We start from the raw sequence: 27,851 nt of genomic DNA, 5'->3' as shown, positions 1-27,851 counted from the left end.
TATCCATCCATCCATCCATAGCAGAGCAGAGCAGAGTCTCATCTCATCTCCCTGCCTCTGGGACTGTTCGGCTGGGAGAACATGTTATGTTATGTTTTGTATTATCACCAGGTTAATGTCATAAAGGACCATATGTCCACGCGGCCTTAATTAATGTAGATGTCTGTTTACTCCACTGACGCTAATCATTTAGCTCATGAAGCTAACTGTGTATTATTTATAACTGCACTGGAAGCTGCATGCGTCGGTTGAAAACACAGACTGTCTACAGAGATGCTGGACTCTATAAAAGTGACAGGTAACGCTGACACTTTGTTTTAACTTATACTCTTATTATTCTCTGTGTCAAAGTAATGAGTTAAAAAGTATTAGTAGTGTCTGTGTTAATTATTATAGCTGTTAATATCCACCTTACTTTGACCTTCATGTTGTTCAAAGTGACTGCTGCTGAGATATTGTTTTCTGTACTTCTGTAACTGATCAAATGTAACACTTTATATAACAATGATTACAATCACAATATAGAGCTATTTAACACTGTTACTGAACACACTAGCAATGATTACTGTCACAATATAGAGCTATTTAACACTGTTATTGAACACACACTATAGCAATGATTACTGTCACAATATAGAGCTATTTAACACTGTTACTGAACACACTAGCAATGATTACTGTCACAATATAGAGCTATTTAACACTGTTATTGAACACACACTATAGCAATAAGTGGGGCTACTTTCATAATATTGACACTGTTACTGAACAAACACTCTGAGTGTACAGCAAACGTAGCCTCGGCCTGGAGGCGAACCTCTATTCCTTGTGTGCTGCGACTGCGTGCACACAGCGTGCTGCGTGCACACAGTGTGCTGTGACTGCGTGCACACTGTGTGCTGTGACTGCGTGCACACAGTGTGCTGTGACTGCGTGCACACTGTGTGCTGTGACTGCGTGCACACTGTGTGCTGTGACTGCGTGCACACAGTGTGCTGTGACTGCGTGCACACTGTGTGCTGTGACTGCGTGCACACTGTGTGCTGTGACTGCGTGCACACTGTGTGCTGTGACTGCGTGCACACAGTGTGCTGTGACTGCGTGCACACTGTGTGCTGTGACTGCGTGCACACAGTGTGCTGTGACTGCGTGCACACTGTGTGCTGTGACTGCGTGCACACTGTGTGCTGTGACTGCGTGCACACTGTGTGCTGCGACTGCGTGCACACTGTGTGCTGCGACTGTGTGCACACTGTGTGCTGTGACTGCGTGCACACTGCGTGCACACTGTGTGCTGTGACTGCGTGCACACTGTGTGCACGCAGTGTGCTGTGACTGCGTGCACACTGTGTGCATGCAGTGTGCTGCGTGAGGCGATGTGTTTGTCCAGTGCATAATGGTTCACTGCTTCCAGAAAGAGAACGGTGGTGATGATGATCTGACGATGATCCAATGTGATGTCTCCAGGCTCTGTGTGGCATGCTGAGTCCTCTGCGCGGTGCACGGTGCACACGGTGCCCCGTGCCCCGTGCACCGGGCACCGTGCACCGTGCACTGTCACGACTCACCAGGCACCACTGGAACAACTACTCACATTTAATATACTTCAGTATTAAAAGTATCCATATACTGCAACGGAGAAATACTCTGCTGCAAGTAGTAAAAGTCCGGAATAAGAAATGTATACTCGAGTAAAAGTATACAAAATAAATGTTCTTAGAGTAGCAGAACAAGGCTACGCCTGGATGCAACTGGGACGTATATCCTCAGTCATGTATCCCAAGGTGATCGGGGGTCTCGGGAACATCATACCCCTCACTCGGGTGACCCAGCCGGGGTTGATCAAGTCCCGACTTACGTCCCAGTAGCTACCCTCGATCAGAACCACTAGGGAAAGACAGGGCTGCACAATCCGCTGGAACCACTCCGGAACTATACTGTGCCGGGACTGAGAGGCACAATTATGGTTTATGAAGCAAAAGTACTCGTTACGCAGATTTGTGAGTTTGTAGATCTGCTATTTTCAAAATCTTTTGAAAATAGCAGATCTACAAACTCACATTGCAATGCGTTGAGAGCAGTATAACATAGGGCTTGATTGGTAAATCGGTTATATGTTTTGTAATAATTGAAATCTGAAGTAACATCTCAGATTTGCCTCTGAGAGTGTATAGTATAGAAGAATAAATAACTGGAAAATGGAAATACTTGAGTAAAGTAAATGTACTTTATCCTTAATGATGTCCTCTCTATACAGTGAGTAAAGTAAATGCACTTTATCCTTAATGATGTCCTCTCTATACAGTGAGTAAAGTAAATGTACTTTATCCTTAATCATGTCCTCTCTATACAGTGAGTAAAGTAAATGTACTTTATCCTTAATGATGTCCTCTCTATACAGTGAGTAAAGTAAATGTACTTTATCCTTAATGATGTCATCTCTCTACAGTGGGTCATCACATCTGAGACTGACTCATCCCTTAGTGCTGACATCACTGTAATGCAGTTGGAAAGTAACTAAGTACATGTACTCAACTACTCTAACTCTAAGATTCATACGAGGTTTCCACTGGACACACACTGGTCTGATGAACCCATTCTGACCCGAGATCAGATTCTAAAAATGTCAGTCGTTCTTCGATTTTTCAAAAATAGCAGACCTACAAGCTCGTATAGCGCGCCACTCGGTGGCGCGCTGTGAGCTTGTAGATCTGCTATTTTTCAATAGCTAAAGCATAACATGATGCTAACACCAAAACGGGTTCCCGGTCAGAATGGGTTAAGCACAACTTTAAAGTGCAAAATGATTGTATTTTGTCTTTATTTAATTAACTACAATTATTTGACAGCTTTACCTAGTAGTTACTAGATTGTGTTTATTATATCAAAACACACTTACCATAGCGGCCCTGTATATTTTGTATATTTCGGCCATTTGAAAATAGCCAATCTAAATGTGTAGATATTTTCAACACATTTTGAACTTGTGCGACAATGAGTTCCACGGGACTTATACTTGTAACAGAGTGCTTCTCCATCATCCATCTTCAACCGCTTATCCGTAGTCGGTTCGCGGGGGCAACAGCTCCACCAGAGAGCTCCAGACCTCCCTCTCCAGAGCAACATTAGTGACTTCCTCCTGGGGGGATCCTGGGGCGTTCCAAAGCCAGTGAGTCGATGTATTTCCTCCAACTGGTCCTTGGTCTCCTCCCAGTGGAGATATAATCCATCTGGTCCTTGGTCTGCCCCGGGGTCTCCTCCCAGTGGGACGTGGTCCTTGGTCTGCCCCGGGGTCTCCTCCCAGTGGGACGTGGTCCTTGGTCTGCCCCGGGGTCTCCTCCCAGTGGGACGTGGTCCTTGGTCTGCCCCGGGCTCTCCTCCCAGTGGGACGTGCGTCGAGGACCTCCCTAGGGAGACGCCCGAGAGGCATCCTAACCAGATGCCCCGAACCACCTCAGCTGGCTCCTTTCCAGGCGAAGAAGCAGCGACTCTACTCCGAGTCTCTCTCGCCTGACTGAACTTCTCACCCTATATCTCTAAGGGAGATGCCTGCCACCCGTTGAAGAAAACTAATTTCAGCCGCTTGTCGCAAACCTTATTCTTTCGGTCATTGAGTGACCCACACTTCACGACCAATTATGTGAGAGTAGGAACGAAGATTACCTCGGTAGACAGAGCGCTTTGCCTTCTGGCTCAACTTCTATATTGCAGACAGTAACTGTACTTCTACTGTAAGTGAAACATGCAGTACTTGTCCCCTCACTGCTGCAGCGGACGCCTCTCACGTTAAGGTCAGTTTAGTTTGCGTTTAGATTGAGCGGTGAGTGATCGACTGGACAGCGCACGTTATGCGTTATGTAAGAGATGAGAGGGGGTAAGAGGAACCAGCAGCATTCATCCACAGACTCACACAGAGCTCTCTGCCTCTCTTAAAGGAATTAATGGATTATAATTTGAACTCTGAAGGAGAATAGCTTTTATTTCTACACTTCATCAGAGGTTTATTCTATTCTATCTATAGGTAAGCTACTATACTTTACCATTCTGCAGAGACGGGAATGTTCTAGAATATCAGCTACTTTATAACTTTATACTTCTTAGTGATGGTGTAAATTATGCATTTATAAAGCGCCTTTATCCAAGGCGCTTTTCATAAATTGTGCATTCACACATATATTGTGCATTGCATTCACCCGTTCACACACACATTCACACACATTCACACACCTTTACATAGATTGTGCATTACATTCACCCATTCACACACACATTCACACACCTACATTGATTTCTCTGGTTAGCCACTGAAGCCACTATTTAATATTCCGTTGGAATATAAGGAGTCACATAGAAAGCCACAGGATTTGCCACGTCTACAGATGTGTTGATGAGCTGCTGGCTATTTAAATTGTACAATTGTTATAATAAAAATAGCAGATCTACAAGCTCGTAGTGCGCCACTCAAGCTTGTAGATCTGCTATTTTTTTTATTTTGGTCTTTTATTTCTCTCCCTCTTTCCAGAGCGACTCCGGTGGCCGGAGGTGGAGATGTCCAAACATCACGTCCTGAAGTCGTCCTCGGTCACCCAGAAGACCCTGAGGACATCGTCCCACTCCGAGAAGACCCTGAGGACATCGTCCCACGCTGAGAAGACCCTGAGGACATCGTCCCCCACCGAGAAGACCCTGAGGACATCGTCCCCCACCGAGAAGACCCTGAGGACATCGTCCCACGCTGAGAAGACCATCCCCAGCCCCCCGCGGCCGTTGTCCCACGCTGGGAAGACCCTCGCCAGCCCCCCGAGGACATCTCCCCACCAGCACGTCAAGATGAACAAGATGTCCCACAGGGACCACCATGTGGACAGAGTGTCCCTCAGGGACCACCATGTGGACAGAGTGTCCCACAGAGTCCTGACCACCAACAGCTACAATGTCCTGCGACAGGCTGAGGACCAGAGGGACAGACAGAGACACAGTCCCCATGCTGAGGACCAGAGGGACAGACAGAGACACAGTCCCCATGCCGAGGACCAGAGGGACAGACAGAGACACAGTCCCCATGCTGAGGACCAGAGGGACAGACAGAGACACCATGCTGAGGACCAGAGGGACAGACAGAGACAGAGACACAGTCCCCAGGTAGGGCTGTCAGTCACCATTACACATTTTAAGTTGACGATAAATTACCACATGCATGAGATTTACAATTTGATTGTGTTACAGATTCAGTTATCTCAGATTGTGTATCTGACAGTTATGGATTGTTGTGTAATAATGGTGACAGGAGGAGCAGAGGGACAGTTATGGATTGTTGTGTAATAATGGTGACAGGAGGAGCAGAGTCACAGTTATGGATTGTTGTGTAATAATGGTGACAGGAGGAGCAGAGGGACAGTTATGGATTGTTGTGTAATAATGGTGACAGGAGGAGCAGAGGGACAGTTATGGATTGTTGTGTAATAATGGTGACAGGAGGAGCAGAGGGACAGTTATGGATTGTTGTGTAATAATGGTGACAGGAGGAGCAGAGGGACAGTTATGGATTGTTGTGTAATAATGGTGACAGGAGGAGCAGAGGGACAGTTATGGATTGTTGTGTAATAATGGTGACAGGAGGAGCAGAGGGACAGTTATGGATTGTTGTGTAATAATGGTGACAGGAGGAGCAGAGGGACAGTTATGGATTGTTGTGTAATAATGGTGACAGGAGGAGCAGAGGGACAGTTATGGATTGTTGTGTAATAATGGTGACAGGAGGAGCAGAGGGACAGCCCCCAGCAGCAGCAGCAAAAGGGCTCCCCCTACAGGCGAGCTAAGACCTCGTCCTTCCTGAAGAGGACCCGCTCGTGCGTGACAGCGAGTCGTGCGGTCGCTGCGACGACAACGACGGCGGCGGCGGCACGGCGGCGACGCGCTCCGGACGGAAACGGCGCCTCGTTGAAGTCCAAGTCGGCCGTCGCAGGTGATGATGATTGATGATGACGATGAGCTGCTCGTTACCAGAGAACCAGGGATTTATCCTGACGTCGAAATTTAAAAAAAAATCTATTCTTTCTAAATCATGACATTTCTCTGTAAAACCTCATGTTTCTGTATCAGTGGTGCTCAATGTTTGGACCCCTCCGACCCCCCCCCCCCCCCCCCCCCATCTGAAAATATGTTGTTCCAGGGACCCCCCCCCCCCTCCATCTGAAAATATGTTGTTCCAGGGACCCCCCCCCCCATCTGAAAATATGTTGTTCCAGGGACCCCCCCCCCCCCATCTGAAAATATGTTGTTCCAGGGACCCCCTCCCCCCCCATCTGAAAATATGTTGTTCCAGGGACCCCCTCCCCCCCATCTGAAAATATGTTGTTCCAGGGACCCCCCCCCCCCATCTGAAAATATGTTGTTCCAGGGACCCCCCCCAGAAGTAAATATTTGAGTTAAAAATGTTCGCTCGGAAAGAATATATATATTCAAAGATTTGAGCCACATATTCACGATAAAAAAGCAGTCCTACAAGCTTGTAGATCTGCCTGCGTCCATGTGCACATCACGTGCACGTCAAATAAAAACGAAACAATAATATATATTTTTTAAACAATAATAAAAACACATATATATATACTGTGTATATATATATATATATATATATATATATTTATTTTTTTATAGGATTAAAACGTCTTGGCACCCGAAAAATATGTACAAGCTTTTTGAGCTTGTATATGTGTTTTTATTAATTGACAACTAATAAAATATAATAATGGTTAAAGTGGTTAAAAGTATTGTGATGCTGTACTAAGACACTGGGGACCCCCTTGGGTAATATGTTGTACTAACACACTGGGGACCCCCTTGGGTAATATGCTGTATACTAACACACTGGGGACCCCCATGGGTAATATGCTGTACTAACACACTGGGGACCCCCTTGGGTAACATGCTGTACTAACACACTGGGGACCCCCTTGGGTAATATGTTGTACTAACACACTGGGGACCCCCTTGGGTAACATGCTGTACTAACACACTGGGGACCCCCTTGGGTAATATGTTGTACTAACACACTGGGGACCCCCTTGGGTAACATGCTGTACTAACACACTGGGGACCCCCTTGGGTAATATGTTGTACTAACACACTGGGGACCCCCTTGGGTAATATGTTGTACTAACACACTGGGGACCCCCTTGGGTAACATGTTGTACTAACACACTGGGGACCCCCTTGGGTAATATGCTGTACTAACACACTGGGGACCCCCTTGGGTAATATGCTGTACTAACACACTGGGGACCCCCATGGGTAATATGCTGTACTAACACACTGGGGACCCCCTTGGGTAATATGCTGTACTAACACACTGGGGACCCCCTTGGGTAATATGCTGTACTAAAACACTGGGGACCCCCTTGGGTAATATGTTGTACTAACACACTGGGGACCCCCTTGGGTAATATGTTGTACTAACACACTGGGGACCCCCTTGGGTAATATGCTGTACTAACACACTGGGGACCCCCTTGGGTAATATGCTGTACTTACACACTGGGGACCCCCATGGGTAATATGTTGTACTAACACACTGGGGACCCCCTTGGGTAATATGCTGTACTAACACACTGGGGACCCCCTTGGGTAATATGTTGTACTAACACACTGGGGACCCCCTTGGGTAATATGCTGTATACTAACACACTGGGGACCCCCTTGGGTAATATGTTGTACTAACACACTGGGGACCCCCTTGGGTAATATGCTGTACTAACACACTGGGGACCCCCTTGGGTAACATGCTGTACTAACACACTGGGGACCCCCTTGGGTAATATGCTGTACTAACACACTGGGGACCCCCTTGGGTAATATGCTGTATACTAACACACTGGGGACCCCCTTGGGTAATATGCTGTATACTAACACACTGGGGACCCCCTTGGGTAATATGCTGTATACTAACACACTGGGGACCCCCTTGGGTAACATGCTGTACTAACACACTGGGGACCCCCTTGGGTAATATGCTGTACTAACACACTGGGGACCCCCTTGGGTAACATGCTGTACTAACACACTGGGGACCCCCTTGGGTAATATGCTGTACTAACACACTGGGGACCCCCTTGGGTAATATGCTGTATACTAACACACTGGGGACCCCCTTGGGTAATATGCTGTATACTAACACACTGGGGACCCCCTTGGGTAATATGCTGTACTAACACACTGGGGACCCCCTTGGGTAATATGCTGTATACTAACACACTGGGGACCCCCTTGGGTAATATGCTGTACTAACACACTGGGGACCCCCTTGGGTAATATGTTGTACTAACACACTGGGGACCCCCTTGGGTAATATGCTGTACTAACACACTGGGGACCCCCTTGGGTAATATGCTGTATACTAACACACTGGGGACCCCCTTGGGTAATATGCTGTACTAACACACTGGGGACCCCCTTGGGTAATATGCTGTACTAACACACTGGGGACCCCCTTGGGTAATATGTTGTACTAACACACTGGGGACCCCCATGGGTAATATGCTGTACTAACACACTGGGGACCCCCTTGGGTAATATGCTGTACTAACACACTGGGGACCCCCTTGGGTAATATGCTGTACTAACACACTGGGGACCCCCTTGGGTAATATGTTGTACTAACACACTGGGGACCCCCTTGGGTAATATGCTGTACTAACACACTGGGGACCCCCTTGGGTAATATGCTGTACTAAGACACTGGGGACCCCCTTGGGTAATATGCTGTACTAACACACTGGGGACCCCCTTGGGTAATATGTTGTACTAACACACTGGGGACCCCCTTGGGTAATATGCTGTACTAACACACTGGGGACCCCCTTGGGTAATATGTTGTACTAACACACTGGGGACCCCCTTGGGTAATATGTTGTACTAACACACTGGGGACCCCCTTGGGTAATATGCTGTACTAACACACTGGGGACCCCCATGGGTAATATGCTGTACTAACACACTGGGGACCCCCTTGGGTAATATGCTGTACTAACACACTGGGGACCCCCTTGGGTAATATGCTGTACTAACACACTGGGGACCCCCTTGGGTAATATGCTGTACTAACACACTGGGGACCCCCTTGGGTAATATGCTGTACTAACACACTGGGGACCCCCTTGGGTAATATGTTGTACTAACACACTGGGGACCCCCTTGGGTAATATGCTGTACTAAGACACTGGGGACCCCCTTGGGTAATATGCTGTACTAAGACACTGGGGACCCCCTTGGGTAATATGTTGTACTAACACACTGGGGACCCCCTTGGGTAATATGTTGTACTAACACACTGGGGACCCCCTTGGGTAATATGCTGTACTAACACACTGGGGACCCCCATGGGTAATATGCTGTACTAACACACTGGGGACCCCCTTGGGTAATATGCTGTACTAACACACTGGGGACCCCCTTGGGTAATATGCTGTACTAACACACTGGGGACCCCCTTGGGTAATATGTTGTACTAACACACTGGGGACCCCCTTGGGTAATATGTTGTACTAACACACTGGGGACCCCCTTGGGTAATATGCTGTACTAACACACTGGGGACCCCCTTGGGTAATATGCTGTATACCAACACACTGGGGACCCCCTTGGGTAATATGCTGTACTAACACACTGGGGACCCCCATGGGTAATATGCTGTATACCAACACACTGGGGACCCCCTTGGGTAATATGCTGTACTAACACACTGGGGACCCCCTTGGGTAATATGCTGTGTACTAACACACTGGGGACCCCCTTCCACAACATGGAAATGTTCCAAAAACAACATTACATAAAATACACAGATGCATTTTAAATGCTTATTTTAAAATGTCCACCAGCAGTATTGGCACAAACGACGTGCTTCGACCTTTCTGCCTGATGGTAAACACAAATCTGAATTTCCTTTTTTTAGTTACGAAGATGTTCTATACGTCCTGAAGTTGAAGATGTTCTATACGTCCTGAAGTTGTTCTATACGTCCTGAAGTTGTTCTATACGTCCTGAAGATGTTCTATACGTCCTGAAGTTGCAATAGTTTGTCTCCGATGATAACAATGTAGGAAAAAATATATATGAATCTCTTACCGGCGTTACCGTTACCCCTATACTGTCTGTCTCAGGTATCTTACCGGTGTTACCGTTACCCCTATACTGTCTCTCTCAGGTATCTTACCGGCGTTACCGTTACCCCTATACTGTCTGTCTCTCAGGTATCTTACCGGTGTTACCGCCCCTATACTGTCTGTCTCTCAGGTATCTTACCGGTGTTACCGTTACCCCTATACTGTCTGTCTCTCAGGTATCTCACTGGTGTTACCGTTACCCCTATACTGTCTGTCTCTCAGGTATCTTACCGGTGTTACCGCCCCTATACTGTCTGTCTCTCAGGTATCTTACCGGTGTTACCGTTACCCCTATACTGTCTGTCTCTCAGGTATCTTACCGGTGTTACCGTTACCCCTATACTGTCTGTCTCTCAGGTATCTTACCGGTGTTACCGCCCCTATACTGTCTGTCTCTCAGGTATCTTACCGGTGTTACCGCCCCTATACTGTCTGTCTCTCAGGTATCTTACCGGTGTTACCGTTACCCCTATACTGTCTGTCTCTCAGGTATCTTACCGGTGTTACCGCCCCTATACTGTCTGTCTCTCAGGTATCTTACCGGTGTTACCGTTACCCCTATACTGTCTGTCTCAGGTATCTTACCGGTGTTACCGCCCCTATACTGTCTGTCTCTCAGGTATCTTACCGGTGTTACCGTTACCCCTATACTGTCTGTCTCTCAGGTATCTTACTGGTGTTACCGTTACCCCTATACTGTCTGTCTCTCAGGTATCTTACCGGTGTTACCGTTACCCCTATACTGTCTGTCTCTCAGGTATCTTACCGGTGTTACCGCCCCTATACTGTCTGTCTCTCAGGTATCTTACCGGTGTTACCGTTACCCCTATACTGTCTGTCTCTCAGGTATCTTACTGGTGTTACCGTTACCCCTATACTGTCTGTCTCTCAGGTATCTTACCGGTGTTACCGCCCCTATACTGTCTGTCTCTCAGGTATCTTACTGGTGTTACCGTTACCTCTATACTGTCTGTCTCTCAGGTATCTTACTGGTGTTACCACCCCTATACTGTCTGTCTCTCAGGTATCTTACCGGTGTTACCGTTACCCCTATACTGTCTGTCTCTCAGGTATCTTACCGGTGTTACCGCCCCTATACTGTCTGTCTCTCAGGTATCTTACCGGTGTTACCGTTACCCCTATACTGTCTGTCTCTCAGGTATCTTACTGGTGTTACCGTTACCCCTATACTGTCTGTCTCTCAGGTATCTTACCGGTGTTACCGCCCCTATACTGTCTGTCTCTCAGGTATCTTACTGGTGTTACCGTTACCTCTATACTGTCTGTCTCTCAGGTATCTTACTGGTGTTACCACCCCTATACTGTCTGTCTCTCAGGTATCTTACCGGTGTTACCGCCCCTATACTGTCTGTCTCTCAGGTATCTTACCGGTGTTACCACCCCTATACTGTCTGTCTCTCAGGTATCTTACCGGTGTTACCGCCCCTATACTGTCTCTCTCTCTCTCAGGTATCTTACCGGCGTTACCGCCCATATACTGTCTCTCTCTCTCTCAGGTATCTTCTCCAATAAGTCCTCTCCAGCAGCATCGGTGAGGACTAGCATCTGGGTGCGGGGCAGTCCCATGGGCCTGTCCCCTCGGCCGGGCCCTCGGCCCGTGAAGGCCTGCCCCCCATGGGCCCCCCATGCCACCCCCCCCAGGCTGCCCGCCCTGCCCAGGCCGTGGTGGCCGTCATCGCTGGACAGCGGGCGCGGCGGCGGCGGCAGGGCGCCACCGCAGCAGCAGTGCATCCTCGCCGCCATCAAGCCGTCCAACGTGGACAAAGAGAAGGTGAAGTTCTTCCGGTCGGACTTCACCTACAACCCTCAGTTCCAGTACAGCCAGCCCGTGGCTCCTGTGGTGCTGGCCCGGTACAGCCAGGCCTCGGACCGCTTCCTCACACAGGTACGGACCGCTTCCTCACACAGGTACGGACCGCTTCCTCACACAGGTACGGACCGCTTCCTCACACAGGTACGGACCGCTTCCTCACACAGGTACGGTAGGAAGGACTGCTTCCTCACACAGGTACGGACCGCTTCCTCACACAGGTACGGACCGCTTCCTCACACAGGTACGGACCGCTTCCTCACACAGGTACGGTAGGAAGGACTGCTTCCTCACACAGGTACGGTAGGAAGGACCGCTTCCTCACACAGGTACGGACCGCTTCCTCACACAGGTACGGTAGGAAGGACTGCTTCCTCACACAGGTACGGTAGGAAGGACCGCTTCCTCACACAGGTACGGACCGCTTCCTCACACAGGTACGGTAGGAAGGACCGCTTCCTCACACAGGTACGGTAGGAAGGACCGCTTCCTCACACAGGTACGGACCGCTTCAAACCGCTCAAAAAAAATTGGGAAGAGACAGCAACAATTAGGCTGTATCTACAAGGAGGTACTTCGTAAAAAAGCTATCAAGATAGCAAACGACCTCCTCTCATCCACTCTGCAGGGAGTTCGAACTACTTCCTTCTGGTAGACGGTACAAAGTACCAAGAGCTAACCGTAACATTTTTAAAAATTCTTTCATACCAAATGCCATTAAGGCACTAAATGATACCATGTCTCGCTAGATTTGTTTGTTTTTCCAATGTATCTGCCACTGTTTGTCCTGCACCTTTTTGCCATGTGAAAATAATTGTGTTAAGTGTTGTTGCTATTGTTGTTGTAACCGTTTGTTTTTTACTGTTTGAGACCGAAGACGAATTTCCACACGTGGACAATAAATGAAACTAACTAACTAACTAACTAACTAACATTAAGTTAATATTAGTTATCTCTTGTAAATGAATGATTGTTCTTTTGAACTACTACTAGCTACTGCATCCTCCTCAATTTGTGATGGCCCAACGGGCCGGGTTATGACATCAGTGTGTGGTCCAACATGTGGTTGTGGTCTCCCCGCGGCAGGCCGTGAGGATCATGGAGCTGGCCCTGAAGAAGTACGGCAGCTACGAGACGTTTGAGCAGACCACGGGAGGAAACCTGCTGACCAGGAGCAGAGTCTGGGCCGACGTCAGGAAGTACATGGAGAAGGAGGGCTGTGTGGGAGAGGTGAGAGTTTAAACCTTATAATACATTATGGAGGGCTGTGTGGGAGAGGTGAGAGTTTAAACCTTATGGAGGAGGGCTGTGTGGGAGAGGTGGGAGTTTAAACGTTATAATACATTATGGAGGGCTGTGTGGGAGAGGTGGGAGTTTAAACCTTATGGAGGAGGGCTGTGTGGGAGAGGTGGGAGTTTAAACCTTATGGAGGAGGGCTGTGTGGGAGAGGTGGGAGTTTAAACGTTATAATGCATTATGGAGGCCTGTGTGGGAGAGGTGAGAGTTTAAACGTTATAATGCATTATGGAGGCCTGTGTGGGAGAGGTGGGAGTTTAAACCTTATAATACATTATGGAGGGCTGTGTGGGAGAGGTGGGAGTTTAAACCTTATGGAGGAGGGCTGTGTGGGAGAGGTGGGAGTTTAAACGTTATAATACATTATGGAGGGCTGTGTGGGAGAGGTGGGAGTTTATACACTAGAATACATTATGGAGGGCTGTGTGGGAGAGGTGAGAGTTTAAACCTTATAATACATTATGGAGGGCTGTGTGGGAGAGGTGGGAGTTTAAACCTTATAATACATTATGGAGGGCTGTGTGGGAGAGGTGAGAGTTTAAACCTTATGGAGGAGGGCTGTGTGGGAGAGGTGGGAGTTTAAACCTTATAATACATTATGGAGGGCTGTGTGGGAGAGGTGAGAGTTTAAACCTTATAATACATTATGGAGGGCTGTGTGGGAGAGGTGAGAGTTTATACACTAGAATACAGCTTGTGAGCTTGTAGATCTGATGTGGCTGTGTGCGTGTGTGTGTGTGTGTGTGTGCGTCTGTGTGTGTGTGTGTGTGTGTGTGTGTGTGTGTGTGTGTGTGTGTGTGTGTGTGTGCATGTACGTGTGTGTGTGCGTGTACGTGCGTGTGTGTGTGCGTGCGTGCCACACAGATCGTGGTGCACGTGACAGACGACCTCCTGTCCAGAGCCTCCATGACGGTGGTCAACTGTAGACCAACGCTGACCATCAACATCTGCACCGCCCGAGAACACTGGCTGGAGGGGCTGCTACGGCACGAGATAGGTACCGTACAGATTACTGTATTTACTGTACATGGAACACTGGCTGGAGGGGCTGCTCCGGCACGAGATAGGTACCGTACAGATTACTGTATTTACTGTACATGGAACACTGGCTGGAGGGGCTGCTCCGGCACGAGATAGGTACCGTACAGATTACTGTATTTACTGTACATGGAACACTGGCTGGAGGGGCTGCTACGGCACGAGATAGGTACCGTACAGATTACTGTATTTACTGTACATGGAACACTGGCTGGAGGGGCTGCTACGGCACGAGATAGGTACCGTACAGATTACTGTATTTACTGTACATGGAACACTGGCTGGAGGGGCTGCTACGGCACGAGATAGGTACCGTACAGATTACTGTATTTACTGTACATGGAACACTGGCTAGAGGGGCTGCTACGGCACGAGATAGGTACCGTACAGATTACTGTATTTACTGTACATGGAACACTGGCTGGAGGGGCTGCTACGGCACGAGATAGGTACCGTACAGATTACTGTATTTACTGTACATGGAACACTGGCTGGAGGGGCTGCTACGGCACGAGATAGGTACCGTACAGATTACTGTATTTACTGTACATGGAACACTGGCTGGAGGGGGATGCTCCGGCACGAGATAGGTACCGTACAGATTACTGTATTTACTGTACATGGAACACTGGCTGGAGGGGCTGCTACGGCACGAGATAGGTACCGTACAGATTACTGTATTTACTGTACATGGAACACTGGCTGGAGGGGCTGCTACGGCACGAGATAGGTACCGTACAGATTACTGTATTTACTGTACATGGAACACTGGCTGGAGGGGCTGCTACGGCACGAGATAAGTACTGTACAACTGTACATTTTACACTGCGACGCGTTGTGAGCTTGTAGATCTGCTTTTTTCAGCATGCAACCAAGTGTAAAATGACTTATACTGGATATCTTGTCCACTAGTCCCTTCCTAACATTTCAGTCTAGTTTTTATTTTATTTTATTATAAATATACTGACAATTTTTATTGATGAAATTGTCAGTATATTTAGTCTTAGTTTTAGTCGTCATAGGTTAGTTTTCATTTAGTTTCCATTTCGTTTTCGTCAGTGGAAAAAGGAAGTCGACGAACACTTTGTTGTCAGAGTTAGTCGACGAAAACAACACTGGCCGGTGGATGATCCGGCTTTGTCTTACCCTATATGGTGGATCTCTGTAGCGTTCCGTCCGGTACTGATCCGGTCCTGGTCTTGCGGTGGATCTCTGTAGCGTTCCATCCGGTACAGATCCGGCCCTGGTCTTGTGGTGGTGGATCTCTGTAGCGTTCCATCCGGTACTGATCCGGCCCTGGTCTTGTGGTGGTGGATCTCTGTAGCGTTCCGTCCGGTACTGATCCGGTCCTGGTCTTGCGGTGGTGGATCTCTGTAGCGTTCCGTCCGGTACTGATCCGGTCCTGGTCTTGCGGTGGATCTCTGTAGCGTTCCATCCGGTACAGATCCGGCCCTGGTCTTGTGGTGGTGGATCTCTGTAGCGTTCCATCCGGTACTGATCCGGCCCTGGTCTTGTGGTGGTGGATCTCTGTAGCGTTCCGTCCGGTACTGATCCGGTCCTGGTCTTGCGGTGGTGGATCTCTGTAGCGTTCCGTCCGGTACTGATCCGGTCCTGGTCTTGCGGTGGATCTCTGTACACAGGCGTACCACTGACACCAATGAGGGCTCTGTTCCATTCAGTGTGCCCCGCGGCCTCTGCAGCGTTGAGCAGCACCTTGACACGGTTTGACCTGAATGGAACACGACCCCGACAGCCCGTTAGTGTGATCGGTGACACCCGTGTCTGTCCTACGGCGTCACGCCAGCCCTGCGTGGCGCTCTGCCGCGGCAAAGAAAGAAGGTCTAATTTACCCGCTCGCTGCATCGATCGAGAGAGACATCCATCCATCCATCCTCAACCGCTTATCCGTAGTGTGTGTGTGTGTGTGTGTGTGTGTGTGTGTGTGTGTGTGTGTGTGTGTGTGTGTGTGTGTGTGTGTGTGTGTGTGTGTGTGTGTGTGTGTGTGTGTGTGTGTGTGTGTGTGTGTGTGTGTGTGTGTGTGAGAGTGCGTGTGTGCGTGTGCGCGTGGTTGTGATGAACGTAACTCGAGAACCGTTCGCCCCACCGCCTTCACATTCAACACACGCGTTCACACGCGTTCCACACCCCCCAACAGGGAGTGCAGTGCCCGGTATCGAGTCGGTCGGACACACGGTTCTCCAGAACCACCACGAAAGGCTCTGGTCACTAGGCTCTGCCAGTGCAGGGCCTAATCAGCCTATAAAATCCCCCTCACCTGTGCAATTCCCAGCCTATACGCCTCAGCCAATTGATTGTCTTGGAAACCCCCACACCTTGCAATTGATTACTTAACCACTCCACTTTCCAGAGTCAGTTTGCGCTCTTCACACAACAGGCACACAGACAGACAGACAGACAGACAGGCACACAGACAGGCAGACAGACAGACAGACAGACAGACAGACAGACAGACAGACAGACAGACAGACAGACAGAAAGGCACACAGACAGACAGACCGACAGACAGACAGACAGACAGACAGACAGACAGACAGACAGACAGACAGACAGACAGACAGAAAGGCACACAGACCGACAGACAGTAAAAACGGGTGCTATGACAAGTTGACAGCGGGTATTATTAGCTTCCCAAGTTGCATCGTTCTCAAGTAGGCCGGTGTCCGACGGGCGACGTACAGGTCTAGTGAATATTAATGTTCTGGAAAGAAAGCACTTTGGTTCAATTGCTGTTGTTGTTTTTAAATGTGCTGTTTATTTAAATAAAATGTACTTGACTTAGACTTTTGCAACCAGAGCTTATTTTAAAACCCATCCTGGGTCTTTTTCTGGCCATACTTTAGCAATTTTTCTGGCCATATATTAGGGGCCACAACACTAACTAGTTGATACTGTTATCTACTAGAAATACTATTAACAATATGCTGATCATGAACAAGGACCCCACATGGGAGGGAACCCAATAAAATAAATAAAAATACTATTAACATTGACTGACACAGAAACATGAGGTTTTAACCCTGTGAGAACCACTGACACAGAAACATGAGGAATTTAAACCTGTGAGAACCACTGACACAGAAACATGAGGTTTTAACCCTGTGAGAACCACTGACACAGAAACATGAGGGGTTTAACCCTGTGAGAACCACTGATATAGAAACATGAGGTTTTAACCCTGTGAGAACCACTGACACAGAAACATGAGGTTTTTCTGAAAACTGTCAGGATTTAGAAGACATTATTTTGTAGAATCGTCCTCAGGTCTAAATGGACTAAAAAGTGGAGCTTGCATTATTTTCCTCCGACAGGAACCCACTACCTCCGCGGCGTCAACAACAGCCAGCAGCCGTGGAGCAGCGGGGCGGGGCGCAGACGCCACGGTCTGAGACCCCCCAACCCCACAGAGGAGGGTCTGGCCAGCCTGCACAGCGTCCTATTCAGGTAGGGACCCCGACCCCCCCCAACCCCACAGAGGAGGGTCTGTCCCTCAAATGACCAACGTGGTCACCCTGTTCTTAACCCTTTTACTGCCACCATTTATTGAGAAATTAGGACCTAATTCACGCCAGCATTTTTTTAATTTGAGCTCTTATTTTGAAAAGCCACATTTTGCCTCAACCGGAAGTGGGCTTATCCCTGCCAGCTTTACGTTGCCAAGACAACCTTTGTTTACATGATCGCATCAATGCCGGTACACTATAGCCCTCCACAACGTCGGCTCTGTGCCGTCAAAGAAACGCTGTTTTGACCAAAAATGCCATCTGGGACGACAAGGAATAGGAGATACAGGCGATTGAAAGAAACGGATAGAATGGATTCTTATGGCGACGACGATCTAAGATGAACGATCCAGGTGCTGTGCTAACAACACGGCTAGCTAACCGGCTAACGTAAGTAGCATTATGGCTCGATCGATCAAATGCACTATAAAAGCGCAATTGCCGAAGACCTTCGGCAATTGCGGCAAGGCGGTTAATGACCAACGTGGTCACCCTGTTCTTAATGACCAACGTGGTCACCCTGTTCTTAATGACCAACGTGGTCACCCTGTTCTTAATGACCAACGTGGTCACCCTGTTCTTAATGACCAACGTGGTCACCCTGTTCTTAATGACCAACATGGTCACCCTGTTCTTAATGACCAACATGGTCACCCTGTTCTTAATGACCAACGTGGTCACCCTGTTCTTAATGACCAACGTGGTCACCCTGTCGTGTCCAGGAAGGACCCCACGCTGTGGCGCGCCGCCCTGCTCTACTACACGGTGCACCGCGCCAGCTCCGCCTCCTTCTGCCAGCTGTACCACAGCCTGGGACGCTTCGTCCAGGACCCGCACACCCGCTGGGACTACTGCGTCCGCGCCAAGAGGGGCCAGACCAACACCTCTCTGCCAGGTAGGTCTCTGCTGTTGCGTTGGTACCAGGAGGGGCCAGACCAACACCTCTCTGCCAGGTAGGTCTCTGCTGCTGCGTTGGAGCCAAGAGGGGCCAGACCAACACCTCTCTGCCAGGTAGGTCTCTGCTGCTGCGTTGGAGCCAAGAGGGGCCAGACCAACACCTCTCTGCCAGGTAGGTCTCTGCTGCTGCGTTGGTACCAGGAGGGGCCAGACCAACACCTCTCTGCCAGGTAGGTCTCTGCTGCTGCGTTGGAGCCAAGAGGGGCCAGACCAACACCTCTCTGCCAGGTAGGTCTCTGCTGCTGCGTTGGTACCAGGAGGGGCCAGACCAACACCTCTCTGCCAGGTAGGTCTCTGCTGCTGCGTTGGTACCAGGAGGGGCCAGACCAACACCTCTCTGCCAGGTAGGTCTCTGCTGCTGCGTTGGTACCAGGAGGGGCCAGACCAACACCTCTCTGCCAGGTAGGTCTCTGCTGCTGCGTTGGTACCAGGAGGGGCCAGACCAACACCTCTCTGCCAGGTACATATCCTGATCTTTTCCTGAAGGTTTTCCCTGACCGTTTTATTCACTGATTAGTCTAAGACCAGGTGTATCTGATGTGTTGTGTTGCAGGTTGCTTCAGTAAGGACCAGGTGTATCTGATGTGTTGTGTTGCAGGTTGCTTCAGTAAGGACCAGGTGTATCTGATGTGTCGTGTTGCAGGTTGCTTCAGTAAGAAACCAGGTGTATCTGATGTGTTGTGTTGCAGGTTGCTTCAGTAAGGACCAGGTGTATCTGATGTGTCGTGTTGCAGGTTGCTTCAGTAAGGACCAGGTGTATCTGATGTGTTGTGTTGCAGGTTGCTTCAGTAAGGACCAGGTGTATCTGATGTGTTGTGTTGCAGGTTGCTTCAGTAAGGACCAGGTGTATCTGATGTGTCGTGTTGCAGGTTGCTTCAGTAAGGACCAGGTGTATCTGATGTGTTGTGTAGCAGGTTGCTTCAGTAAGGACCAGGTGTATCTGATGTGTCGTGTTGCAGGTTGCTTCAGTAAGGACCAGGTGTATCTGATGTGTCGTGTTGCAGGTTGCTTCAGTAAGGACCAGGTGTATCTGATGTGTCGTGTTGCAGGTTGCTTCAGTAAGGACCAGGTGTATCTGGACGGCATCCTGAAGATCCTGAGGCACAGAGAGCAGATCAACTTCCCAATGCTGATGGCCCTGGGGAAGGTACCGTACCATAAGGGGGAAGGTACCGTACCATAAGGGGAAGGTACCGTACCATAAGGTACCGTACCATAAGGGGAAGGTGCCGTACCATAAGGGGAAGGTACCGTACCATAAGGGGAAGGTACCGTACCATAAGGTACCGTACCATAAGGGGAAGGTACCGTACCATAAGGTACCGTACCATAAGGGGAAGGTACCGTACCATAAGGTACCGTACCATAAGGGGAAGGTACCGTACCATAAGGGGAAGGTACCGTACCATAAGGGGAAGGTACCGTACCATAAGGGGAAGGTACCATAAGGTACCGTACCATAAGGTACCGTACCGTCATAGAGCGGGTCTTTGTGTCCTGATTGTAATGCATTGTATTTATTTATTTATTTATGTGATGAGATGAGAGACTATTCGGCAAAGACAACATCTGTACCGGCCGATTTTGGTAGTTTGTTTTGATTAATCGGCGTGTGTGTGTCCGTCTGTCTGTCTGTCTGTGTGTGTGTGTGTGTGTGTGTGTGTGTGTGTGTGTGTGTGTGTGTGTGTGTGTGTGTGTGTGTGTGTTCTCCCGTGCCATAACACATGGGGTCCGAAATGAGTTAGCCCAGTCACGTTGTGGGGCCCATTTTCACTTGTGGGGCCAAATCTCTGGACCCCACAAATTTCTCCCTTGATATCAAGTCCTTATACATAGGGGTTGTTATGGTATGATTTTAAGGTCGGACCACATAAGTGACATTAAAATGTTTCCACGTGTGTGAGAGTGCGTGGCCTTTTGCTCGTGACTTCCCCCTGGAGTCTGGAGCATGCTAGTTCAGAAACTGTGTATCGATACACACTTGGAGGCGGAGCCACGCCTCTCATTGGCTTATCACTACTGCTGCCTGCTGCCAGCCCTCAGGGAGGGAGTGGCCAGGGGGGGAGGGACAGCAGAGTGAGAACAGAGGAAAACTGCAGTGCATAGTGCAGACAGAGTTTAAAGCTGGCTGTGCTACGAATATGAATTTTTATTATTATAGCTAACTTAAAAGTTCATATTTAGGGTGAACGTGAAGTGAACGTACAGTATTTCTGTTTGATGAACGTCATTGTGAACACGTTCATTTCTGGCGTGTGTGAACGTCACTTTTTCACATTCAACTTTCGTTCAAGAGTGAGTGTTTCAATAGAGCCTTCCAGGCGAAATCCCCGGCACTAAAACACACCCTAAACATGCCTTAATATTTAGCGGAAAACCCATCAATAAGTCCCTATCCGACACAAATTAACTAATCTTTCTCAGCCGTCACTGGAGCGCGCATCTAGCTACTGGCACTGCATGATGATCATGCACGCTGACAGACAGCAGACACTGTCCCAACTCCTAACACAAACACTGAGGGAACTTGTTGTTGTACACACAATGTGCCACGAAAAATAGCTTCCAATAGCTTAGTTGGTTATTATCGCTTCGAGGAGGTATACGTGTCCATAATATCGCCACGAACGGCCAACAAAAGACATCTCTCTTCCACAGTGAATGAAACGCAGTGATGGCTGATTTATTCTTCGCCGTACAATGTGTTCCGTGCTGAAAATAGCTGATATACAAGCTCACAACTCGTCGCGTCCGGACACGTTGTGAGCTTGTAGATCAGCCAACCCCAGCATGCGGAGATGCAGGCTCTGAGAACGTTCAGAAATATTTGCCTTCACAATAAAAGCATGCAAAAGCCCATATAGAGAAGGAAAAATAATTCGGTGGCATTTCACATTGCAAAAGAGCAATTTTTGTAAAATGTAAAAAATATATAAAAATTAAAGCAAAAAAAGAACGAAAAATAACTATAATAGTTCATTTTTCAAACTATGAACTTTAGTTCAAATTTTTGAATGATGAACTATGAACGGAACTAGTTCATTTAAAAAATGTTGAACTGTGAACTGAACTAGTTCCTAAAAAAAGGCTGTTGCCTCTTGATTTATTGCTGTATTTGGCAGCTGGTTCAAATCCCGCACATGGCAAACTATTATTTTAAAATGTTCTTTTGTATTTAATAATATATTAATTTATATTAGATGCATGCATACAGACAACGACGTAAATCAGCGCCCATTATGCATTTCCAGAAAGTATATGGAAGGCATCAAATTAATTATCACTAGGGAAATAATCAAAACGGGATTTACAGCAGGAACTTTTAAGTTCGCTATAATAATAATAATTCATATTCGTAGCACAGCCAGTGGTCACGTGAAGTATAGAGTACTCTTCGACACAGCAGCAGAGTTCTCCTCTCTGTTCTCACTATACTGTCCCTCCCCCTCCCCCTCCCCCCTCCTCTCCCTCTCTCTCTCGCTCTCTCTCCTTGATTGGGGGACTCGTTTCACCTGCTGTCCCTGCACACAGGCAACAGGCTCAATTGACACTCAATTGACAAGTTTGGGCAATGTCTCTCATCTAGGATGAACTGATCTGAGGGGGTTTCCTGTGTACATTTCAGTGTAGTGAGGGGATATGACTGAATTAATTAATTGTCACTTGAGGACTTTTTAACAGTTATTTATTTATTCATATTGAAGGATGAGTTAGCCCATTTTAACCTATATTCTGGACCTGGGTTACAGTTGGTTCAGTTCAAATTACAAAAGAGAGAGTGATAGAGAGACAGAGAGAGTCTGCCTGCCTGCCTGCCTGCCTGCCTGCCTGCCTGTCTGTCTGTCTGTCTGTCTGTCTGTCTGCCTGCCTGGGTGTCTGTCTGTCTGCCTGCATAAATAACTGTTAAAAAGTCCTCAAGTGACAATTAATTAATTCAGTCATATCCCCTCACTACACTGAAATGTACACAGGAAACCCCCTCAGATCAGTTCATCCTAGATGAGAGACATTGCCCAAACTTGTCAATTGAGTGTCAATTGAGCCTGTTGCCTGTGTGCAGGGACAGCAGGTGAAACGAGTCCCCCAATCAAGGAGAGAGAGCGAGAGAGAGAGGGAGAGGAGGGGGGAGGGGGAGGGGGAGGGACAGTATAGTGAGAACAGAGAGGAGAACTCTGCTGCTGTGTCGAAGAGTACTCTATACTTCACGTGACCACTGGCTGTGCTACGAATATGAATTATTATTATTATAGCGAACTTAAAAGTTCCTGCTGTAAATCCCGTTTTGATTATTTCCCTAGTGATAATTAATTTGATGCCTTCCATATACTTTCTGGAAATGCATAATGGGCGCTGATTTACGTCGTTGTCTGTATGCATGCATCTAATATAAATTAATATATTATTAAATATATAGGCTCTGGGTGGCTGAAATCCCCCCGCGGGTAAGGTATACCTAATTCGAGATATTTAATACCTAATTCGAGATATTTAATGTGATATCGGTTATCTTTCTTCCTATTTCTTTTTTCTGCTCTCGTTTTTTCTGCCTGCCTGCCTGCCTGCCTGTCTGTCTGTCTGTCTGTCTGTCTGCCTGCCTGCCTGCCTGCCTGCCTGCCTGCCTGCCTGCCTGCCTGTCTGGGGTCTGTCTGTGCGCCACGCACGCACGCACATATCGCAATTTGCAAGCAACTCTCACTGTGTGTTGTTAGTTGTATATTAAATTATTAAAGTATTTTTAATTTAATATACAACAAGATATATTAGTGAACGAAAACCTGAACCTGAACCATAATTAAATAACAAATAGGCACACACACACGCTGCTGTTTTGCAGGTGCTCCTCCTGTCCTGTCTGTCTGTCTCTCTCTATCACTGTGGTCCGTCCGTGACCAACTGACCATGCACGTTCGACAGTCTATTTAGATTGCGTCGCAGTCGCTAGTCGCTGCAGTGGCTGCAGGACTGTCAACTGTCAATTATATTAATGTGCAGCCAAAATATATGGTAGGCCTACTGGTGGTGGTGGGCTGACTGGCTGGGTTAGCCTATATCGCCTATACCTATATGCACTTGCGCTGGGCTGGCACGGCACATTTGACATTCCAGTGACACGTCAGGTTTATTAAACGAGGAGGAGATTGCATATACCGTAACTCCAGAAAGACATTGTTGGTAGAGTTCTCATTTTCTGCCCGAACCCGACCCGGCCCGGCCCGGCCCGACATTTTAGGGCCGGGCCGGGCCCAAAAAATATGCTAATTAGCCGGGCCGGGCCGGGCCTCGGGCTCTGTGATTTTCCGTGATTTATTTTTTCTTCTTTTCTCAAAAATGTTATTATAATAAAAATATCAATTCTGTTATTTGTGTAATGTGTAGGCTATATAGCCTACAAGTATGTCTTTATTATGAAGAGGGCTGCGCTATGGCGATTCACTTGTGACAGGAGGAAGACGGAGGAGTGGAGGTGGGGGGCTTGGAATGGATTACTGACTGCGCAGGCAGAGAGAAGTGAACGTTGGGGTGGTTGTTAACTTGTTTAATGTTTATACCGCTGGCTGGCCTCTGTTTTGCGGCGCACCAAATGAGCTTCAGTTCATAATGCTAAATGTTTTATAAATCAATCGGATTATCACACGATAGACTGCAACATGACAAAAACAGTTGCGCTGAGCCATCTCGTTAAACCCAGCTGGCTACGATGAATAACCTAATTAGGCCTAATCAACGTCATATAGTCACCAACCATCCATATTCTGTAGTGTATGATCTGACCACGCAATGTTACAGTCCACTGCAGGCTACAGGCTATTTGATTTACAAAATTATTAGTAGCCTATTATAACCGCCGTCCCTCAGTGCGGCAGCGGCGCTCCTCGTTATATGTGCCCGTTTTAAAATAACAGATCTCTAAGCTATCGAGACACGCCATGAGCGTGAGGTGCGTGGATGGTTTGTAAACTTTGTAGGCTATGTTTGTTCTTTTGGACACCGAACGGGGACGATACTTGGGGTCTTGGACATAGCTTCACTTCAGAGGAAACGGGGAGCTAGTACTCACCAGTCAGTCACCACCACTGGAAATGGAATCCATTAGAATGATATGGAAATGGTACATAAATGAGCTACATAAATCCTTTATTTCGGCGAAAAGTCCATTGAACTCCGTTCTCACTCTCACACAGACACACACTGAAAGAAAAAAAAGAACACCACTTTATTGCATGGCCAGCGCTGCAGCGCAGCAGCTTGCGCCGGCCATGCATTAAAAGTGGCGTTCTTTTTTTTCTTTGTCGGGCTTTATAGGGCTTCGGGCCTAACATTATGGTATTTTTTAGGGCCGGGCCGGGCTTCGGGCTGACCCAGTTAGGGCCGGGCCGTGCCGGGCTTCAAATTTCGGGCCCGATGAGAACTCTAATTGTTGGCCTGCTGTAGATTAGGCTACCTACAGTATATAGGCTACCCATGCATGTTGGGACTCTCCGCAGCTGCATTGCACTATAGGCTACTTTCCAACGTCATGGAAATATTCCAGCACAGACAGCCCAAATCCTCGCATGTATGCGCTCATGCAAAATGAGCTTAAAAATGGCTTAAATCAAGCGCGATTTTAATTGTAAAGTTGAAAAGCTCCTACAAATTTCATATGACACAAAGACACATCTTGTAGGTCTATTTCCTTTTTTCTTTTCTTTTTTTTTGTTTTTTACATGTGTAGCCCATATACATACAGTTTTATATTAACATTTTAGGAGTGAATACATATGTTTCGATGCCTTTGGCAGCCTCTCAGCTGGTCAAACAATGCTGCTCCGCCGTTCTACGATAGAAAATCAAGCGTAAGCCAGCTCACGAGCAGACGTGGGATTTGAACGTTGTCAAGTTCAATTTCAAGCTTTGCCGGAAATGGTAAATGTCAATTTCGGCGTGCACCCATATTTTGGCGTACGCACGGTTGATAAATGAGGGCCTAAGTATTCTGAGAAAGTGTAGACGCTGGTGTATCTTAGAACACAGTGCTGGAACATGAGAAAGTGTAGACGTTGGTGTATCTTAGAACACAGTGTTGTTACATGCATGTGCCAGCTCAGGTCCTCATCGATCTGTACTCCCAGATACTTATATGAGGGGACCTGTTTGATGTTATGGTCATGGACACGAATCATACTCTGGTTTCCTATGGACCTGGGGTCCACTATGACCTCCTCTGTTTTGTTTACATTTATTATCAGATGGTGTAGATCACACCACTCTATAAACTTGTCTACTCCCTCTGTATGGCTGAGGATGTTATTATCACTCTTGAGCAGACTAAGTATCACGGTGTCATCGGAAAACTTGATAACAAACTGATTTTGATGTGAGCTGACACAGTCGTCCGTGTACAAGGTAAACAGAAAAGAAGAACTGACTGTTCCTTGAGCCACCCCTGTACTACACAGTGTCTCCTCTGAGAACACCAAGTTAAATCTCACACTCTGTGGTCTACTAGAGAGAAAAGAAAAATACCATTTTATAATAAAGGGGTTCACATTTAACTGAACTAATTTACTAATTTACATTAACAGAATGTCTGGATGTTTAGTATTAACAGCCGAGCTGAAGTCGATACAAAGTAATCTGGCGTATGCTACCTTACTTTCCAGGTGAGGTGAGCTACTGTAGATATTGCATCGCATGTACTGCGCTTCTTAGAGTATGCAAATTGATACTGGTCTAACTGAGGTCCTACCTCCTTTCGGAGTTCCTCTGTCAGGATGCTCTCCAGTGCTTTTACTACATTAGATGTTATAGCCACAGGCCTATAATCGTTAATCTCTAGTGGACATGCTTTCTTCGGGATTGGGACTATCACTGATTTTATCCAAATCTCAGGCACTGTATGTGAGTCTAGTGACAGCTGGAAAAGCCTGTGCCAGGCTGGGGCTAATTCCTCAGCACACGTTTTCAACAGGAAAGCATGCATTCCGTCTGGCCCTGTTGCTTTATCGGTCTGTAGGGTTTTAAACACTTTACAGACGGTGTCCTGATTTATTACCATCCTGTTATTAACAGCATCACAGTTCAATTCATTAATCACCTCGCAGCATCCCTGAGAAGTATCACATTCAAAGCGCATAAAGAAATTATTGAGCTCATTCGCTCTGGCGCTCTCATCTAGAGCAAAGATGGGCTTCCTCTCCGACTTCATATTAGTCATCTCCCTGATGGAGTCCCAGAGTCTTTTTGTGTTCGAGTTGACCAAGTCTTGTTCCGCTCGTTCCTTAAACTTATTTCTGGCTTCTCTCATTTGTATATTCAGTTCCTTCTGTGCAGCCTGTCTGTCTGTCTGTCTGTCTGTCTGTCTGTCTGTCTGTCTGTCTGTCTGCCAAATAGGACCCCGTGAGTGACAACGTAAGAGAAGTGTGCCAAATAGGACCTCATGAGTGACAAAATAAGAGAAGTGTGCCAAATAGGACCTCATGAGTGACGACATAAGAGAAGTGGGCCCACAAGTGACAACCCTTAACAAATTGAGGATTTTTGCTCATTTAAACATATTTCTATAATATATGATTGTTGCTGATGACACCTGATTTTTTTTGGAGCTGTACGAGTTCTGGAAAGGGTGGGCCCCGCAGATGACAATACACACTCAAGTCCCACAAGTTATGGCAAGGGAGTCTGTGTGTGTGTGTGTGTGTGTGTGTGTGTGTGTGTGTGTGTGTGTGTGTGTGTGTGTGTGTGCGTGCGTGTGTGCGCGTGTGTGTGTGTGTGTGTGTGCGTGCACCATGCAGGTATCGTTCGAGGACGTGGAGCGTCTTAGGGGCGTGGCCCAGATGGACAACGTGCGCATACCTCACTTCCTGCAGGACCAGGAACGCTACGCCAAGCAGCTGGACCGCATCATGGAGGTCAACGACCTCTCTGACCACGAGCTGAGGGTCCTCATCTGACCCTTGACCTCATCATGGAGGTCAACGACCTGTCACTGACCACGAGCTGAGGGTCCTCATCTGACACCCCGAGGGGGTCCCTGGAGGACACAGGGGGTCCCTGGAGGACACAGGG

The 27,851-nt window shown here is 47.7% G+C and overlaps 1 protein-coding gene across 4 annotated transcripts; it reads left to right on the top strand.

The window, feature by feature from the left end:
• Positions 1-23: 23 nt before the first annotated feature.
• LOC308332231 (putative tyrosine carboxypeptidase MATCAP2) lies at positions 24-27,851 on the top strand (the record flags this gene model as incomplete). Of its 4 annotated transcripts, XM_080787996.1 has the most annotated exons (11): positions 274-298; positions 4,523-4,571; positions 4,662-5,142; positions 5,758-5,965; positions 11,678-12,066; positions 13,039-13,221; positions 14,152-14,284; positions 17,655-17,787; positions 18,569-18,741; positions 19,853-19,950; positions 27,578-27,851. In XM_080787996.1, 11 exons carry the CDS (start codon positions 274-276, stop codon positions 27,734-27,736), a joined length of 2,031 nt encoding a protein of 676 aa, XP_080644122.1. In that variant the 3' UTR covers positions 27,737-27,851. The 4 variants fall into 4 exon arrangements, with proteins under 4 accessions (XP_080644120.1, XP_080644121.1, XP_080644119.1 ...); XM_080787994.1 differs by having other exon boundaries at positions 24-298; positions 4,523-5,142; positions 5,785-5,965; XM_080787995.1 differs by having other exon boundaries at positions 24-298; positions 4,523-5,142; positions 13,078-13,221.

This window comes from Protomyctophum bolini (assembly GCF_963924005.1).
Source record: "Protomyctophum bolini genome assembly, chromosome: 17".
Classification (NCBI taxonomy): domain Eukaryota; kingdom Metazoa; phylum Chordata; class Actinopteri; order Myctophiformes; family Myctophidae; genus Protomyctophum; species Protomyctophum bolini.
The sequence above is the reverse complement of the archived record's forward strand: the minus strand, read 5'-3'. Positions and strand labels throughout refer to the sequence as shown.